This window comes from Schistocerca piceifrons, chromosome 7 (genome assembly GCF_021461385.2).
Source record: "Schistocerca piceifrons isolate TAMUIC-IGC-003096 chromosome 7, iqSchPice1.1, whole genome shotgun sequence".
Lineage (NCBI taxonomy): Eukaryota > Metazoa > Arthropoda > Insecta > Orthoptera > Acrididae > Schistocerca > Schistocerca piceifrons.
In genome coordinates, this window is record NC_060144.1 from 566,883,584 (window position 1) to 566,904,603 (window position 21,020).

The window sequence follows — 21,020 nt, forward strand, 5'->3', positions numbered from 1 at the left end:
TATGGAATAAGCTGGCTTTAGAAGTGAATGCAGCCTAATGAACCATTTGTAACTCTTGAATGAATATGTAGAACAGAGCAGCAAGTATGAATCACTTTGTTGGGAAGGGGGGGGGGGGGAGGGGGAGATTTATACGTTTTGAGAGCACTGTTGATTCATTATCAGCCAAACTGGAACTGTCAGTTATTAAGGATCAGAGAACTGATTCATCTTTTGCCAAGCCAGGATAGTGAGAGAAAGAGAGATTGAGAACTGAAAGAGTAGTTATTCTAAGAGATTCTCTCAGCACAGGTAGAGGAGTCTTTCAGATCTTTGGCCAAGTAACACGAAAAAGGATGTGTGTTAATGGAACATATCTCAGCTACCCAAGTTTAACTGGTGCCTCTCTAATGGGGATAAATACAGATAACCATTGTCCCTGTACACACTTGTTACCCTTGTACATCCATCTTTTCAACCTACTGTTCCTCATTCCCAGTATTGTTAGCCAGTGCAATCTTCTTAAATTTACTTTGCCCCTGAACTCACTATATCAGGAAACATCCGTTTTGTACACCTATAAATTCTCATTATATCTGTCACATTCATTGTTGTTATTGTTGTTATTTTTATTACTGGTATTATCACTATTAGTGGCAGCAGCTGCAATACTAAAAACATTGCCAATATTAACTTTATTAGTTCATATTCAGTATAATTAACTCACACTGTCAGATATTATTAGTTCATAGTCAGTATAATTTACTCACACTGGGACTTCAGACATTCAGATCATTTCAGTGTTAGTTGTCATATTAAAAATATTTTTTTTAAACGAAAGCACTGTATGTGTGAAACCCTGCCCTAATGTAAGAAAGTAAGAGAAGGCCTAATGGCCCTAATCAGACCAGGTTAAATAAATAATAAACTTCTGATATTGCAGGAACTAAGTAGAGAAAATTTTGAATATAGATCATAAAGTCAATTACATCCAGAGTGAAATAATAAACACTGAGTATATCAGAAAGAAAATAATAAAATTTTACAGTGAAGTCACAGAATTGAATGATGAGTGTTTGTTTAGGACAGTTGAAGCCATTGGCTGTATGGACAGGAAAGAAATACATGGAAAGTAAAAATCACCCAGAGTGCTGTTTGTAAACTAAATAGTATTTTCTAAACAACCTCCGAGCTGCCCGACATAGAAAGTTTACAGTAAGTTTGTGTGACCAGTTTTGACTTAGGGCATGGAGACATGGACTTAATGCAAAAATTGGTCACTCAGCAGGCAATGGGGAAATGAACATTGGGAGTTACTAGGAGATGAACATAGGGATAGTGAGGACAAGATTAATTATGGCAAGCACAGATGCATTTAAATTGTCATTCCTGCACTCAATATGTGAAAGGAACAGGAAGAAGCACTAATAATTGGGACAGTGGCAAGTACCCTCTGTCACGCACTTCACTGCTTTGCAGAGTGTGGATGTAGAGTAGGTGCAGAAGACAAATGAATGGATCAGGTGACAGTCTAGAGTGGAAGATGAAACTGTGACTGTAATGGAAATGGTTGGGACATGTAACCAATTGAATGGGTGGTAGATGGACCGTGGAATTTCTTTGATAGATTCCAGGAGATGAGAGTATACCAAGACAGTTATCTAATGGAATGCAGATAGTTCAGATTGGAAAACATGCAGGAGTAATGTGGTTATGTATAGAAGACCAAAGACTGTGGAAAAGTGTGGGGGAGTCTTCTTTCAGCGGTGGAATCATGGGTGTGGCAGTGATGCACACTAGTTAAGGCATTTGTTGCTGCATTTAGACAGTGTACCCAGCTAAAAAAATGTCACATCCTTAATGCCATTGTTATAGGATTTCCCCCTCCTCTCCCCCACCATCACCAAACTTTAGTTAGTCAAATTCATTAGGACCATGTCTGATAAACAGAAAGAGTACAGAAATTAAAAAGATCTACAGATTGGAAAAGAACTGTCTACTGCTTACTTCCAAATGGCAGCAAGTAATAAATGCTCAACTGTGGACAAACTCCAACTGTTACCAGTATTGGCTGTACCTGCTGTTTTGGTGCAGGACCTGAAGCATTACAAACCCAGAGGTCTGATGTTTAATCTCTGCCTCATCGAAGGTTTTATTTTATTTTATTTTATTTTCATCTGCTTACTGCTTCTTTCACCTGCTGGCATTCATTTGTGTAAGTGAAATTTCAGCCGTTTCACCATGTCTCAAGATCCCTATTAAAGTGTAGGACCACATATAACTGGCCTGGTAAGCCACTTCATAGGATGGTGGAAGGCTTACCACATCCAGTAATACACTGTCTACTAAAGCCTTGCAGTGTTCAAACCAACTTAAGGTTAAAGACGGCTTTACTCTTATAGTGTTGAAGAAATCATGGCTGATGAGAATATTGAAAGAAAATGTTAGTCATTAACACATGGGCAGTGTATGTATTATAGTATTACAGATGAATCTATATAAGCAGGACCTACAGTCACTGAGACAGCAAAGGACTTGGAAGAGCAGTTGAATGGAATGGACAGTGTCTTGAAAGGAGGATATAAGATGAACGTCAACAAAAGCAAAATGAGGATAATGGCATGTAGTCGAATTAAGTTGGGAGATGCTGAAGGGAGGCAATTAGATTAGGAAATGAGACACTTAAAGTAGTAAATGAGTTTTGCTATTTGGGGAGAAAAATAACTGATAATGGTCGAAGTAGAGAGGATATAAAATGTAGACTGGCAATGGCAAGGAAATCATTTCTGAAGAAGAGAAATTTGTTAACATTGAGTATAGATTTAAGTGTGAGGAAATCATTTCTGAAAGTATTTGTATGGAGTGTAGCCGTGTATGGAAGTGTAAAATGGATGATAAATAGTTTAGACAAGAAGAGTATAGAAGCTTTCGAAACGCGGTGCTACAGAAGAATGCTGAAGATTGGATGGGTAGATAACATAAGTAATGAGGAGGTATCGAATAGAATTGGGAAGAAGAGAAATTTGTGGCACAAATTGACTAGAAGAAGAGATCGGTTGGTAAGACATGTTCTGAGGCATCGAGGGATCACCAATTTAGTATTGGAGGACAGCATGGAGGGTAAAAATCATAGAGGGAGACCAAGAGATGAATACACTAATCAGATTCAGGATGATGTAGGTTGCAGTAGGTATTGGGTGATGAAGAAGCTTGTACAGGATAGAGTAGCAGGGAGAGCTGCATCAAACCAGTCTCTGGACTGAAGACCACAACAACAGTCACCATTTTTCACGAGTTTATGAAAAGGCTGTAGAAGCATGCATAATTAGGGGAATGGTAGATGCTGCCTGTAGGGGAATTAGACACCTTCAGAGAAAAGGTAGTATTTTGAGAAAGAGGAGAGGAAGTAAATGAAGATGAGATAGAAGATACGATACTGGAGAAGAATTTCTCAAAGCACAGAAAGAGTTAAGCTGAAACATAACCCACAAGAGTAGACAGCATTCCTTCAGAATGATTGAGATTCTTGTAAGTGTTGGCCATGTCAAAACTGTTCAGCAAAATATCTTCATACTTCAAGAACATTGCAATAATACCACTTGCAAAGGCAGATGCTGACAGTTGTGAATGCTACTGAACTATCTACTTAATAACTCATGATTGCAAAATACTGATACAAATTACATATAGAAGAATGGAAAAACTGGTAGGAACAAAGCTCATGGGTGATCAGTTTGGCCTCTGGAGAAAAGTAAGAACATGTGAGGCTACAGTGACCCTATGAGTTCTCTTAGAAGATAAGTTGAAGAAAGATAATCCTTTGTGTATAGCATCTGTAGATTTAGAGAAAGCTGTTGGCGATATTGACTGCAACAAATTCTTTCGAAACTCTGAAGGTATTAAGGATGGAATACAGGGTGTGAAAGATAATTTGCAACTTATACCGAAACCAAACATCATGCTTCTCTGACTAACATTTCTTACGGGCAAAGCAATTGGAACTTCACGTGATGTTGCATGCACCTTAGGTGACTGGGTCATGTACAGCTATGTTTAAAAAAGAACAGCTTGATAATGTTGTAGGATCAAGCTGCACATATCTGCTTTCATAACCAGCAACTAACTTACTGCAAATAATAACCTGTAGCTGCAATCTTGCAGTCGGATAGTCTGTACGTTGTATAGAATTCCAAGTAAAATCAATTGAATAAAAAATTAAATAAAAGGTAAATGAATAATTAATAAAAAAAAGGTTATATTCTTAATGTCTGTTATTGATGTAGATGATACAGGGAATAATGTTGATAATGTTTATTCAAGAAGGTAAATCTCAAATATATGGAAAGTGGTTCTAAAATATCCATTTATAATACAAACATAAAATAATCTTAATGAAGGCAGTAAAATTGCATTGAGAGTGTTACGAGAATGGTAGCAAAATCCACAAGCTAAATAGTCATCAAAGATGCGTGAAGAACATAGTCCATTTCGTGACCACAGTACACAAAATATTCGTCAGCTCAAAGTAATTCAGAGTTCAGCATGACGACTTGTACATTAACACATGACAGACAATGAGTAGAAACTCATACTCTCTCTGTTCTCAGTTCCATAGTGCAAGGAGAAGCATTGAAGCTCTGGAATGGAACACATTCAGACCTAACGAGGGTTAGAATCCCTTCTGAAGTTGAAGTATTGTAGCGACCGTTCGCCAGGCGGAATCAGTTGCCCAGATGACCGATTCATATGCTCCTCTGAGGCAGGTCTGCGTCCTTCCAGAACTAACGTAAAAGTGTCCACTTTCCCTTGAGTGCACCCCTCAAAAAGTGCCAGCCTCCACGTGACTCCAGCAGTGTTCTGTCACTATCCAACTCTCATTGGTTGGAGGCCATCCCAGCCAAAAATCATCATTCTTAAGTTCTACAGACATGATTTTGACACAACTTGAGCACCTCCAACACTAAACTAATATATTACAATAATATTTAAATAAAGAAATATTATTAAGGTTCAGTAACACTTAGTCCATTAGGAAACATAAATAAAGGTTTGTTCATAAATAAGCAATCTAGCATTCTTGCTTAAGAACACTCACATTAAATGACAACAAAATGTTGTTAGACATTGTTTAAACAATTATTTGTGTCTGCTTGATAGGAGCATATTTTGGCAATCTTTTCAATAGTGGTGTCAGCTAAAACATAAGATTGACCACTTCTAAAATTACAACGGTTTTCTATTCCTGCTGTAGTCATAACTAAATAACACTATTGGCAAATAGTAACATTATCCTTACATAACGACACACGCATGACAAGATATGAGGTATTCAGGCTATATTCAGTTGGTGTGTTATTGTGAAGGATATCGGGTTCTGACAAACATTTGCATAATGAAAAGATATAAAACACAATAAATCAATAAATAAAATAGTTACAGATACATACCATTCAGCAATGATAGCTGCAGTGCAATGTTATGTACTTAGTAGTAGTTCAACCAACAGAATCCAGGGACACAATTCTGACTGGGGAGAAATCACATGTGGGGTTCCCCAAGGCTCAATCTTAGGTCCACTACTGTTTCTCATATATGTGAATGATCTACCTTGTAATGTACAACAAGCAGAACTAGTTCTGAAAAAAACATAAGATTGACCAAACCATAATTAAATAACGCTGTTCGCAAATAGTAACATATTCTTTAAATAACAACACACGTATGACAAGATATGAGGTATTCATGCTATATTCAGTTGGTTCGAGTCTTGGTCCGCACACAGTTTTAATCTGCCAGGAAGTTTCATATCAGCGCACACTCCGCTGCAGAGTGAAAATTTCATTCAGGAGAATTAGTTCTTTTTGCAGACGACACCAGTATTGTAAGCACTCCCAGTATACATACGGAAATGGAAGAAGTGGTAAACATATTTCTCAAAAGTATCATTGACTGGTTTTCTGAGAATGGTCTCACCCTGAATTTCACAAAGACACATCATATGCAGTTCTGCACCTCTAGGGGTACTGCACCAGTGATAAGTGTAATACAGGGTGATGAAATAATACATAAGGTGGAAACTTCAAAATTCTTAGGTGTCCATATTGATGAGAATTAGAATTGGAAAAAACACATTTTGGAATTCCTGAAACAACTTCAGCCACATTTGCACTTAGAATCATAGCAAGGTTTTGGGAGAGAGAAAAATCAATAAGTTGGAATATTTTGCTTATTTTCATTCAGTAATGCCTTATGGAATAATGTTCTGGGGTAACTCATCTTTAAGAATGAAGACATTCTTTGTCCAAAAATGTGCTGTAAGAATAATATGTGGTGCTCATCTGTGATCATCTTGTAGACATCTGTTTAATGAGTTGGGCATTCTGACTACTGCTTCACCGTATATTTATTCTCATGAAGTTTGTTGTAAATAATCCACTACAGTTCAAAAGGAACAATGACGAACACAATTACAATACTAGAAGAAAAAATGGCATTCATTACTCAACATTAAGGTTGTCTTTAGCACAGAAAGGGGTGCACAACACTGCAACAAAAATTTTTGACCACTTACCCAACAATATAAAATGTCTAACAGACAACAAGGTAAAATTTGAAAATAAATTGAAAAAGTTTCTACTTGACAAGTGCTTCTACTCTGTAGAAGAATTTCTGTGTTTGTAATGTGTAAAAGGTGGTTTGTAAGAATTGCTAACTCAATCTGTATACCTTGATACCTTGTTTTCATTACGGTGGTGGGGGGAGATTATATGGTGATGTTTAGAGTCTAATTTGCAATATGAATGTAAAATGACTCGTTCCACATCATGACGATTGATCGTGCTAAATGATTCATGGAATATGAAAGTAACTAACATATGAGATATAGTTTGTTGAAATCCCATTTAGCATTTAAAAGTTGTTAATTTCAAGGTTCATTGTGAAAATATTGTCACTGTAAAATATAAACTTTTGTAGTTTTTAAGTTATTGAAAGTGTTGTTGTTTCATTGGCTGCATCTCATTTTTTGAGATTGCTGATGTATTGAGATTTTCTCTCTTATTTATTATAGTCTTTCTAAGAGCTGTAAGTAGCTGTGTTTTGGACTGTCTTACATGCAGTCAGTTGTGGTACATTGTCTGTTTTTTGGCTAAGCGGGCAACTGTCGTTCAAATTCCCCGCTCTGGTTTTTACGCATTTCAGGACCCACTGGCCACCTGTGTACCTGTGTAGGGCCATACCAGTTGTTTTGTTGGACAGGCTGCAGTGTGCCCTTGGCCAGCTGGTTGGTAGTCAGCCACACAAGCAACTTCATCTCCCACCAATTTTAGGTGCCCTGTCTACATACACATAACTTAACAGAAGGAAACAGAGGTTGAGAAGGGAGTGAGACCATTTTGGAGTCTGTTCCCAGTGTCATTCAATTCATAGTTCATACATTGAGCAAGTTGTAAAGGATGCCTAGGAATAATTTGTAAATGACATTAAACTTCAGAGAGAAGTAGTAAAAACTTTGAGGTTTGCCGATGATGTAGCAATTCTGTCAAAGACAGCAAAGAGCTTAGAATACCAATGGCTAGTTTTTGGAAAAGAGCTTATAAGGTGACCAACAACAAAAGTAAAGCAGTGATAATGGAATGCAGTTGAATTAAATGACACAATGCTGGAAGAATTAAATTAGGAAATGAGACATTAAAAGTAGTTTGTAGCCGTTCCACCTGCTTTTTTTCTTCGTTTGTTGTCCTTTGTGTTGACATTCTGCATTGCTACACTGGCTGAAAAATGGGGTTTGTAATATGGACACTGACTACAGTAAATAATGTAGCCGACAGAGGCACAGTTACGTTTTGCAGTCTTTTATTTTTGCTGTTTACAGCCTCACAATAATACACAGTGATATGGCCAGTACACTATTGTTTAACCTTTGATAAGCCTCATGAATAGATGGCAAGTGAACCTCCACGTACTTCCAATACCTACACGTACCTCCAATACCTCGAAAAATTGCGTTTTTTTAACAGTTTCTTCTACTGCAAGAGGTAGGCCAAATTATTTGTTTAAATCATGAAATTAACAAATATCATTACACAAAAAATACTTTTGACAAAACTGTTAATTACTTTGGAATTAATTCAGGGCTGGTTTTGCTAACATGCTTTCAAATAGATACTCTTAAGATTACTAGTATTTTGTCTTCCAAACGTTTATGATTAGTGCAGAATTTATATTTGTTTGCTCATCAACACTAGAATTTAAGTTAAGAAACAATTACTGATTTCACACTGTAATGTAAGATACTAACTAGGAATAGTCAAAATAAATTAGAAAATCAGTTAATACATAAAACTAAGCACAAAATTAGATCTGGTGTTATATTCTTTAAAACTGAGGGCCAACCTTTCTCTTTAATGGAAATGCAGATAATATTCACGTATGTTAATGGTAATTAGTTAAAATTAAAAAAATGAATTTTAAGGAGGCAGATGGCGAAACAGGAGGGGCAGAAAAATTATCCCAGTTTGCTTTGTTACATCACCCCCTCATTGGACTGACCAGATAGTATTGCAAATAGCTAAATGAGCAATTCAGTGACCACAAGTGATGCCAGATATTGGGTATAAAATTTACACAAAAAAAAAAAAAAAAATATACATAAGAAATCTTATCAAAGACTATAGGACATATAGTTTTTTTTCAAATTTGTACTTATGTGAACAGGCCATACATAAATCCCCATACTAAATAATTACATACATATCACAAAATATCTACAGGTTATGTTTTTAACAAAATTTATGCATCTTCATCATAAGAGATGTCCTTTTTGGACTAAACAAGGATTACATTTTAAAACACATACTGCTTTTTACAAGTCCTGTCTTGTTATTAATCTTTAACGCACTTTCTCACCAAGCTGTCCACGCCTTCAACAGGTTCAAGTGGCAGCTAGTTAGGAAAGGCACTGCGATCAGGTCCCTTGGGGGTAGTCCTCCTCCACCAATGTACATGAAAAAATTAGACAAAATATCCTAGTTTAGTACATTTACTTTTACTTGTAACTTAAATCTAAAAAAATATGTTTAATACTAATGGCAAATTATAGTCATTACATCATAAATAAATACATTACATAGTTCTCGTAATCTCACAATAATTAGCACTAAATTTGACTATAGTATGAAAGGTGTGGACTAGACAAAATTTTAAAATCAGGTACACTTTACACAACAAAACATTAATATAAGTCATAACTGTCTGAAACTGGTTAAACTTGGAAGACTTTTGTTTCTTTCCCACTTGCAAAATATCAGAAACTTGAGATGTGCATTACCTCTAGAAAAAAATCAAGATGTGCTGTAGCATAGATTTGCTAATCATTACATTATGAGAAAAGAATAGTCACCATTACATAGCTTAATTACTATCCAAATCAAAATTAAGGGGATGGAAGTTGTACCAAATCATTGCCCCACTTCTCTACTCCACTCTGAGCACTACTCTCATCCATCCTGAACTTTAAATCCTCACAAAATCACAAAATGTTACCAAATAGTTGACCTATCAGAATATTCATATCAGTTAGCACCACAGTTATTAGCTAATCAGCAAAATTATTGTTCTTCATTTCAGTATTACCACCTCAAGCTCATAATTCCTCAGAAGACAAATAGAAGTTTTCAGATAACCTATAGGTCCAGTGATGCAGCCTTATACGACTTGTAAATATTGCTCTTTCTGTTAATCTCTCATTACCAACTGCAGTGTCATGAACTGCACATTATAAACAGTACCTAATGTTGCCTGGTTCACAAATAGATCATCAAGATAATTGCACCACATTTGTTTGTATACAGTTATCTTTTTCATTAATCGTGTCTGTCAGCAGCATTATTACACTTACATTTCTTAGCTTGTTAACTAGTGGATTGCATTCTCAAAAAAATGTCCCTCCTGCAGAGACAGGCTCCCTAACCATTAAGACCCTAACATTATCCGTTATTTTATTATTTCATTGTTGCTTCATTATCTAATAAATAAACACCCACTCTGCTCATCCACTGCAAAATTGATTCTACTGAAAAACACTCCACAGTAACAGATCCTTATGCTAAGGCAAACTTAACTCTCATTACCGATTGGACAAAATTATCACTTAGAAAAGCTATTATTCCACTGTATTCCATCAATTTGCTTGATAATCTAGCCTGAAGGGCAATATACATACAAACCTTGCTTGCTCTTTCCTCACACATTACTCCAGGCAACTATGTTTAAAGTTGTAATTCCTTAATGCTAGAAACGACTTTACCATGACACACTTCTAAGGTAGATAGTTATCTCAATATACTGATTGCACTGAACAACAACATTCTACTATACCACAGTTAATATTAAGATCTGGTATTCAAGATGATTTTTACTGCATATTGCCTCTGCTGCTGCACCAATAAGCTGATTATTTCATATGTCAATTATCCTCCACATATGCTGACACCTTTCGTTTTCAATTTTCCTTCCATTTGTTTGACAGAAATTCTTTAATCATGTTACCACTTTATTTTCTTCCATCCTCTTATGATTATATCACTTATCACTAACACAACATAACACACACACACACACACACACAGAGAGAGAGAGAGAGAGAGAGAGAGAGAGAGAGAGAGAGAGAGAGAGAGATAACACTGGAGAAACTTTTTCTAACATATTTCTGTACTGAAGAATCCTACTGTACCAAATGACGTGAAAGCCGAAGATAGAATATCTGTGATTCACTTATAAACTACAGATAGGATAGTAGAAGAGTTTGACTGCCTCAGGAAACATGAAAAACAAGACACGCAGCTGGAATAAGCATTATTGCCACATAATGAATCCAACACAGAATGTTGAACCCCCTACTTGCTAATTGCACAAGAAATTAGTCTCAAATATTACATCACTGCTGCGATTTTGAATCACCAACAAATTGCATCCCAACAGCTGTCCTGCCAACTCCACAGTTAATATTACCTCTTCTTTCACACTCTTTGACAGCTTATTAGTAGCACCAATAATTTTTATTCCAGAAACATACATCACTACTATACCCTCAGTGTTCTGAATAGATTCAAAAACTGCTTGCGAAATGTCATTCAAATCACTATCACTGTCTAGGAAACACTTAACATGTTTACCTTGTACACTTGCCATTATTACTGTTTGACACACTTCCTTTTTACTTACCATGTGATGATATTCATACAACAGATCCTTTCTTTTTCTTAATACATTGCCCTAATTATTAATTATAGATTCAAATACCCAATTTTCATCACTACTGTATTCATCATTACTCATTGTTGCTATCATCATTACAACTACAGTCAGAATCAGACACACATTCACTTAAGCTATGCTTTAGATTTGGTATCTCTTCCACTTTTTTCTCTATTTTAGCCAATTTTGAATCTTCTCTTTCATTTACTTTTTCCAGTTTTTCCTCTACCTCTACTGCACACTTGGTTTCTACCTCCGTTTCTAAATCATTTCTAATGTGATCAATTTGTTTCTCAACTTTAACTCTATTTTTATCGTTTCTCGGAAACCTCCACCTTCCTACTATTGTCATCACAAAGTTTCTCTCTCTTCTACACATTTACTACTCTATGTTAATTTTTCATCAGTGTTATGTACTACTCTCTTTATACTATTTTCCACCCTCCTAATTGCCTTCTCTCAAACTATTAATGTCTTCTGTTGTACTTATATTATTCATAATATACCTTCCACTTGTCCATATGTCATAAACTTTGGTCCTTGCTGACTTTTGCTACTAGATTCCTCCTCCTTAACCTTAACGATCTCACCCACTTCAGTACTGTTTTTGTCCATTTCGCTCTTTACAATAGGACATTCGTCCCCATCCATGAAAGTCACATTCATGTCTGACTTATAGTCGGTTACAGAACCAGTCACACTTAGGTGTTTTGGTTCACTTAAAAACTTAACCTCTACAGCTTTGTCCTCAGTCACACTGACTTGTTCGTTAAAGTCACTTATTATTTATCACTTAATATAACACAGCTTTTACAATGAATTACCTTGTTCTCATTCACTCTTCTTCTGCTGCTCTGATGCTGCTGCTGTTGTGGTTGTCAACTTGGTCCATCGTCTGCATGACTGTGGCAAGTTGTAATTCTCTTGGCAAGGTGTCTTGTTTACCTCTGGTCATCTGTGTCCACCTGTGTGCTGTGGGCTGCTCCTGTACTCAGTGGTTGCTTCCATAGAACCCACTCACTGACTGGCTGCTGCACCTTCTTCACTATGAAACCCCAGCACTGATTGGCTGTATCATCGTTTAAAATCACTCGAGTTCACACATCACTGTCAAGTTTTCATGAGTTCTAGCTTATTGTGCCAACATACAATATTCCTCACCCACAAGGGCACTACATGTAGTGGTTTCACCTGCTTTGTTTCTGCGTTTGTTGTCCTCTGTGTCGATGTACTGCGTTGTTGCACTGGCTGAAAAAATGGGGTTTGTAATTTGGACACTGACTATGGTAAATAATGTAGCCGACAGATGCACAGTTATGTTTCAGTCTTTTACTTTTGCTGTTCACAACCCCCCTCCCCAATAATAAACAGTGATATGGCCAGTGCACTATTGTTTAACCTTTGATAAGGCCCATGAATAGGTTGCAAGTGAACCTCCACATACTGCTACAATAGTTGACTGTTGAACATCTATGAGCAGTATAAACATAACTACATAATTCACAGCTCTTGAAGAATAAACAGGTACATGTTGAAACAGTCACACAGTCACTGTTTTTATCCACAGCCTATTGGAGTAACACTTATTGTACTGTTGTTCTAACCAACACAAGGTCCTTGTCAGAAACTCGGCCATGGAATGACTGTCTCGTGACCAAAAATCATGCCCTTATATATTATCACAATAATAGGTATTGAAACTGCACATTGTTCAAAGTTTAATTTACGGAAATTACAATTAAAACTTAACTCATTAAATTAACTGGATACATCGAAAATTGCATCTTTTTAACAGTTTATCTACTGCAAGAGTTAGCCAAATTATTTGTTTAAGTCATGAAATTAACAAATATCATTATGCAAACAATACCTTTGACAAATTAACTCAGGGCTGATTTTACTAAAATGTTTTTGAATAGAGCCTAATAGATACTTTAAGATTATTAGTATTTCGTCTTCCAAATGTGTATAATTAGTGCAGAATTTATGTTTGTTTATACATCAACAGTAGACTCTAAGTCACAAAACAATTACTGATTTCACCCTGTAATGAAAGATACTAACTAGGAATAGTCAAAATAAATTAGAAAATTAATTACATACATAAAACTGAGCACAAAATTAGAGCCAGTACTATATTCTTCAAAACTGAGGGCCAACCTTTCTCTTTTATGGAAATGCAGATCATATTCACGTATGTTAAAGGTGATTAATTAAAATTTAAAAAAATGAATTTTAAGGAGGCAGATGGCAAAACGAGGGGCAGAAAAATTATCCCAGTTTGCTTCGTCACACGTTAAGTTTTGCTGTTTGGGCAGAAGAAAACTGGAATGGCTAAAGTAGAGAGTACATAAGATGCAGACAAGCAATAGCAAAAATGTTTTTGAAAATAGAAATATGATAACATTGAAGATAAATTTAAATTTTTGGGAATGTAGCATTGTACATAAGTGAAATGTGGACAATAAACATTTAGACAAGAAGAGAATAAAAGCTTTTGAAATGTAGTATTATGGTAGAATGCTAAAGATTAGATGGGTAAGTCAGGTAACTAATGAGGAAGTACTGAATCAAACTGTGGAAGAAAAGAAATTTATGGCACAGTTTGATTAAAAGAAAGGATTGATTGGCAGGACACATCCTGAGGCCTCAAGGAATAGTCTCTTTGGTAACGGATGGAAGTGTGATCGGGTAGAAACTTTAGCGGCAGACTGAGGCGTGAATACACCATATGAATAAAATGTTCTGAGACTGATTTTATTCCTGGCATGTAAGCAATGCCAGTGCATTAACTACACTGCCAGCATGAACTAACAACTGTAAACAACAGATATGCGTTTGACCAGACAGCTGTGAACAGGCAGTGTTAAGTACTGAACGTGCAGACTTAGTGTGTGAACATTTATCATGTCACAAATCAAAGTGGAACATCGTCTCTAAATCTAATGATGTTGTCCAGAAAGTTTTGAAGAAAAGAAAAGTGTGCATGTTCTTGTCCTGCGAAGCTTGACTCCCAGACAATAACGACAATGCTTGGGCAGATGACGCAACCTGATTTAAATGCAAAACATAGACAATTCATTCCTGGGAAAAATCATCACATGCGACGAAATCTTACATTATCAATAGAAGCCTACCACAAAATGCCAAAATGCAGAAATTTACATGGAGGGTCAGTGCTTTGATTGTGAAACTGGCATTCAAGCTACTGTGATATGTGAATTGAACAACTTGCTGCCAAAGGAGTTTTCTGACAGTTTCAATGGTTGTGTGAATGGTCTGTGCAGTGTACTCAAATGGGGGGAGGTCATGTAGAACACCTGAAGCATTGAAACCACCACCATAACTATTCCCTATTTTCTGTCAATCTAGTCTCAAAACTTTTTGAAATTGTGAGATACTGCAAGAAGGTACATATGAATGTAGATTGCAGTAGAGATCAAGAGGCTTGCACAGTATAGACTAGCATGGAGAACTGCATCAAATTGGTCTTCAGACTGACCACCACAACAGCAACAAGCTACCAAAAACATGTTTATCTTACATTATCTGTGTCACATTGCATCAATGCAAACTCATCTAGTATATTTTATGAAAATTATAGGTTGCAAAGTATAGAGTGCTACTCACCACATTGCTGAGATGTTGAGTCACAGACAAGCACAACAAAATGACTGCTAGACAAGTAAGCTTTTGGCCAAAAGGCCTTTACCTGAGTTAGACAACATACACAAACACATTTACACAAATGCAACTCACATGGATGACCACTGTCTCTGTCATTATTCCATTCTGGACTTTCCATTGTCTGATTCATCTGGTATATGGTAATATAAACAAAACGCCTCTGACAAGTCACTGACGTCTTGATCTCACCATTATGTACGATGTATCTATGATGGTAAAAATCACTTAATCAAGATGTATGAGGCTGCTCACAAGTGAAATGGGAGTGAGTCTTTACTTTTACTCATTCTCTATGTTTCAATCATTTTAGCTACTACTTTTTGATATCTCCTTATTGTTTTAGTCCCTTTGTGTGTCCCTTGAGACCCAAAATGAGAAATATCTTATGCAGAAAACTACTTATTCAGAACTTTCATGTTTACTGCTTATTATCTATCTCAAGGGCTCTCAGTGTAATAATAGCATTTGTTGTGTGGGTATTACGACTTCAAATTTATGTCACACTAATCATTTCTATTAGCAATTTTTGCTCATCAGTCAAACATCACACAATAAAGAAAACTTTTCTTTCAGGCAATTCTGAAAACCAACAAATGGCGTAAGGAGTACGGTGTCGAATTGTTAAATGAAAAAAATCCAATTATCCAGAAGCATGTGGAAGGGAAGAAAGCAAGAGTGCTGCGTCACAGAGATGTCAGTGGGAGGCCGATTATTTATATTCCAGCAAAGAACCACAATGTTAATGACAGGGACATTGAAGAGCTGACAAAGTTTATTGTTTTCTGCCTGGTAAGTTGCATTCTGTTAAAGATAGCCATTTGATTAATGTATTGTTTGCACACTTGCTGATGTCACTGCACACTTGTTGATGTCACCATTTCACTTCTTTGCATCAGTGCATCACAGAAAACTTGATCCCAACTGTAGGTAAATTGCATGTCTCATGTATCTGTAACAGTAGAGACATGGTATAGCTATTCTTTAGAGGTAAAGGGTTATGGGGTGCAGTGGAGAGACACTGATTTCCCTCAGGCGCAGCTTTGTTAAAATGCTGCCTCTCCGTCTGGCCTTGGAGTCTGTTCAGTAAGTACTGAGTGAGTGAGAGGAGATTAATGTGCCACCTCCAGCTGCCTTTTGCCCTAGCAAAAAATTACAGTCGGATAGAAAGTAGGACGTGCTTTCTGGAGGCTGGGTGATGTGTGTGTGTGTGTGTGTGTGTGTGTGTGTGTGTGTGTAGCAGGGTGGGGAAGAAGATGGGCCAGTGCACGCTGACCCTCACATTCAGAGGTCTCTAAAATTAATTTATTTTGGTACAAGGAGGGACACAGTGTAGAAATATATGTTAGGAGATACTGAATACAGCATATTACACTCCAGTTTGTGAACTTGATCTGTTGCAGTTGTCCCATCCAATTAATTTTGGACATGACAAACTCAGCTAAAAATAGATGTAGAACTGTCATAATGTCTATCAAAGAGAACAAAAGTTTACTCTCGGGCAGTTGTGCTGGCCGGACGTCAGAGACTGCACTCCTGTAAAGTGAACCCGATATTTTTGACTTTACGGATTCGACACCTGTACATAAGCGGGATCGTATCTCGGAGCCTAATTACGTAATCCGAGTGAAAACATTTTCATTTAAGAGAGGAGTGATTATTACAGCTCATTGTGAACTGCCAGAATTTATCTCAAATCCTCAAAAAGATATGAGGCTGTGAATTTGAAAGAGTTTGAAAATTTCCCAGTTTTCTTAAAACCTTGCTATGTAGAAGATCAAGTACAATCAGAATATTAATAAAAAATATGGCCTAGAATGTGAAGGATACAAATGCTCTTACTATTTCTTTGCTTTGTAACAGATTCCGTGATGGAGTCTCACTTAACAGTTGCTGGTGTTACAGCCCGCAAGCAATTACTATGAATGCCAAGGAAGTCTTGTGGTGCACACTGGTGAGGGCTTTGTAGAAACTGCTACTTTAACTCAATATTTGGATATTTCTTGCAGTCTGTTCCGGTTTTGCCAAAAATCTCATTTTTGTTATACACTACCTTGATTAGACAGTAGTTATATACAAATATTAATTTACAGTATTAGGAAAAAATTAGATTGCTACTCACTATATAGATGACATGGTGAGTTGCAGATAGGCTCAGTGAAATGACTGTTACACATTTAGCTTTCAGCCAAAGCCTCCTTCAGCAAAGGAAACACACACACACGCATGCGCGCACGCGCGTGCACACACACACACACACACACACACACACACACACACACACACACATTCACATTCACACAAGCAAGCACACCTCAAACACGCATGAATGCTATCTCTGACAGCTACTACCAGAATACGTCTGTCATGTTGAATGAAAGTAGCAACGTGGGGTGGGGTGAGGAAAGAGGAGACATAGCAGGGTACGGTTGGGAGAGGGGCGGGGGCGGGGGGGGGGGCAGCGCTGTCTGGTGGGGTGTGCAGGAAGTATATGGTGGCATTACAAGACGGCAGGTGCAGCATCTGGAGGCTGTGTGACAGGGATGCGTGTGTGTGGGAGGGGGGGGGGGGGGAGGGTGGAACAGAACAGGAGAGGAGCAGGGTGGGGAAAAAAAATGGGCCGGTGCATTGTAGATGTAGATGTAGATGTCAGAGAGCGACACAATGAGGGTGAGGAGACGTTAATGAGGACGACATGATAGGACAGAGGGGGTGGAAACTGTTGAGTGCAGGGCATGGGGACAGTAGGTTACTGTAGACTGAGGTCAGGATACTTTTGGGAGCAGAGAATGTTTTGTAAGGTTATTCCCATCGGGACAGTTCATAAAAACTGGTGTCGTAGGGGAGTATCCTTATGGCCCATTCTGTGAAGCAGCCACTGAAATCAAATATGTTATATTCAGCTATACACTGTGCCACAGGGTGGTCTGCTCCACTCTTGGCCACAGTTTAGCTGTGGCCGTTCATCCTGGTGGACAGCTAATTGGTAGTTATACCAATATAAAAAGCTGTGCGGTGGTTGCAGCAGAGCTGGTATATGACACGGCTGCTTTCACATATGTGGCCCAGCCTCAGATGGAGTGGAATAAGCCTGTGACGGGCTGGAATAGGAAGTGCTGAATGGGTGGATTGGGCATATCTACAGGGATATGATCCCTGTAGCAAGGTATTAGGATTGGGCATGGCATAGAGATAGACTAGAATGTTGTGGAAGTTGGGTAAGTGACAGAACACCATGTTAAGAGAGTTTGGAAGGATCCTAGGCAGGATATCCCTCTTTCATGGTGTGATGTTAGATAATCAAAGATGTGACAAAGGGTATGATTTAGTTGTTACAGTCCAGGATGGTACTGGGTGACAAAGGGGACAGCACGCCTGTGTAGTTTGTTCTTGGGGGTGTTGGGAGTATTTGGGAAAATGGCATGGCAAATATTCTTGTGGACTAGGTCTGGGGGTGGGGGATAGTGTCTGTCTGTGCTGGCCTTGGTAGGACCTGCAGCATACTGTGCAAGGGTGTTCTTGTTGCTGCAAATGTGCTGTCCCCAGGTGGCCAGGCTCTATGGGAGGAATTTTCTGGTGTGGAAGGAACGGCAACTGTTGGAAAGCATGTAGTGTTGGTAGTTGGCGGACTTAATGTGGAAAGAGCTATTGATGGAACCATCAGAGAGGAGACGATCAATGTCAAGGGAAATAGTCATCTATTTATTTATTTAGCCTTACCAGATTAGGGCCTTCAGATATTTTCTTCCATTTGCACAGGGTTTCACACATGCTAATCTCTGTGCATCGCACTTTAATTAATTAACAGCAGTACTGTGAACCAGGCAGTGTGTGTTGAAATCTCTATGCCAGTTAGCACGTAGGTGACATAACTGTGCTTAAGATGATCAAAATTACAAACATCTGGCCCGAGATACTGGAGTTGGTGGTTGTGTGCACATGAGGTGTGCTTGCTTTTGTGTGTGTGTGTGTGTGTGTGTGTGTGTGTGTCTCTGCAACTTGAAGTGTCTTCTTTGCAGTAAGTAACAATCTTTTCCTACATTGTTGATATTCCTACCTGGAGTTTCCTTTGTTTGATTAAACATCAAAGATGGTTGCAGACTGCCTGGAGCACTGTGAGCATTCTTGAGAAAGTATTTGCTGGATAACGTAGCTGTAATCATCAGTCAAGAGCGTAGATGTTTCTATGAGCTCCTTTTCCAGTTCCGAATGAAAAATCCTTTTATGTTTTTGCAGAGCATGGAGAGATTCTGATGCCATTTTGTGAGTTGTAGTTATGCATAGATGTGTACTGGACCTAGTAGCAAACCCTGGGGAGCACTTAATATTACCTGTCTCCATTGCAACTTTGTGGTCCCAGAGCCGGCACACTGTTGGTGAAAGATTTTGTATTAGTGAAACCATCGTACTATGGAAATCGAAATGGAAGAGGAAATAGATGAAGATGAGATGGGAGATATGATACTGTGTGAAGAATTTGACAGAGCACTGAAAGACCTAAGTCTCAAAAATGCTCCAGGAATAGACAAAATTCCATTAGAGCTACTGATAGCCTTGGGAGAGCCAGCCGTGACAAAACTCTACCATCTGGTGAGCAAGATTTATGAGACAGGCGAAATACCCTCAGACTTCAAGAAGAATATAATAATTCCAATCCCAAAGAAAGCAAGTGTTGCCAAGTGTGAAAATTACCGAACTATCAGTTTAACAAGTCATGGCTGCAAAATACTAACACGAGTTCTTTACAGATGAATGGAAAAACAGGTAAAAGCAGAACTTGGGGAAGATCAGTTTGGATTCCATAGAAATGTTGGAACATGCACGGCAATACTGATCCTATGACTTATCTTAGAAATAGCTTAAGGAAAAGCAAACCTATGTTTCTAGCATTTGTAGACTTAGAGAAAGCTTTTGACAATTGTGACTGGAATACTCTCTTTCAAATTCTGAAGGTGGCAGAGGTAAAATACAGGGATCTAAAGACTATTTACAATTTGTACAGAAACCATATGGCTGTTGTAAGAGTGCAGGGGTGCAAAAGGGAAGCAGTTATTGAGAAGGGAGTGAGACAGGCAGGGTTGTAGCCTATCCCTGATGTTATTCAATCTGTTTATTGAGCCAGCTGTAAAGGAAACAAAAGAAAAATTTCGATTAGGAATTAAAATCCGTGGAGAAGAAATACAAACGTTGAGGTTTGCAGATGACATTGTAATTCTGTCAGAGACAGCAAAGGACATGGAAGAGCAGTTGAATGGAATGGACAGTGTCCTGAAAGGAGGATATAAGATGAACATCAGTAAAAGCAAAACAAGGATAATTGAATGTAGTTGAATGAAGTCAGGTGATGCTGAGGGTATTAGATTAGGAAATGAGATGCTTAAAGTAGTAAATGAGTTTTTCTGTTTGGGAAACAAAATAACTGATGATGGTCGAAGTAGAGAGGATATAAAATGTAGACTGGCTATGGCAAGGACAGCATTTCTGAAGAAGAGAAATTTGTTAACATCGAGTATAGATTTAAGTGTCAGGAAGTTGTTTCTGAAAGTGTTTGTACGGAGTGTAGCCATGTATGGAAGTGAAAAATGGACGATAAGTAGTTTAGATAAGAAGAGAATTGAAGCTTTCGAAATGTGGTGCTATGGAAGAATGCTGAAGATTAGATGGCTAGATCACATAACTAATGAGGAGGTACTGAATAGAATTGGGGAGAAGAAGGAATTGTGGCACAATCTGACTAAAAGAAGGAACCGGTTAGTAGGACATGTTCTGAGGCATCAAAGGACCACCAATTTAGTATTGGAGGGCAGAGTGGAGGGTAAAAATCGTAGAGGGAGACGAAGAGATGAATACACTAATCAGATTCAGAAGGATGTAGGTTGCAGTAGGTATTGGAAGATGAAGAAGCTTGCGCAGGGTAGAACAGCATGGGGAACTGCATCAAACCAGTTTCTGGACTGAAGACCATGACAACAACAAGATAAAAAAAAATGCTGCTAAAAGACCGTGTTGCATTTTCTGTATTCAGAGCATGTCTGTTCTCCAGTTCATTCTTAGTGCTATCAGTAGCTATAAGAGGTGTATCATCAGTATTGATGATGGTG

At 37.9% G+C, this 21,020-nt stretch overlaps 1 protein-coding gene across 2 annotated transcripts in view; it reads left to right on the forward strand.

The window, feature by feature from the left end:
• LOC124804763 (CRAL-TRIO domain-containing protein C3H8.02) overlaps positions 1-21,020 on the forward strand; it is a 76,385-nt gene that overhangs the window by 20,588 nt on the left and 34,777 nt on the right. For both annotated transcript variants that reach the window (XM_047265074.1, XM_047265073.1), the window contains exon 3: positions 15,496-15,711. In XM_047265074.1, the coding sequence (XP_047121030.1) occupies positions 15,496-15,711 (216 nt within the window). The remainder of the gene's footprint in view (positions 1-15,495; positions 15,712-21,020) is intronic.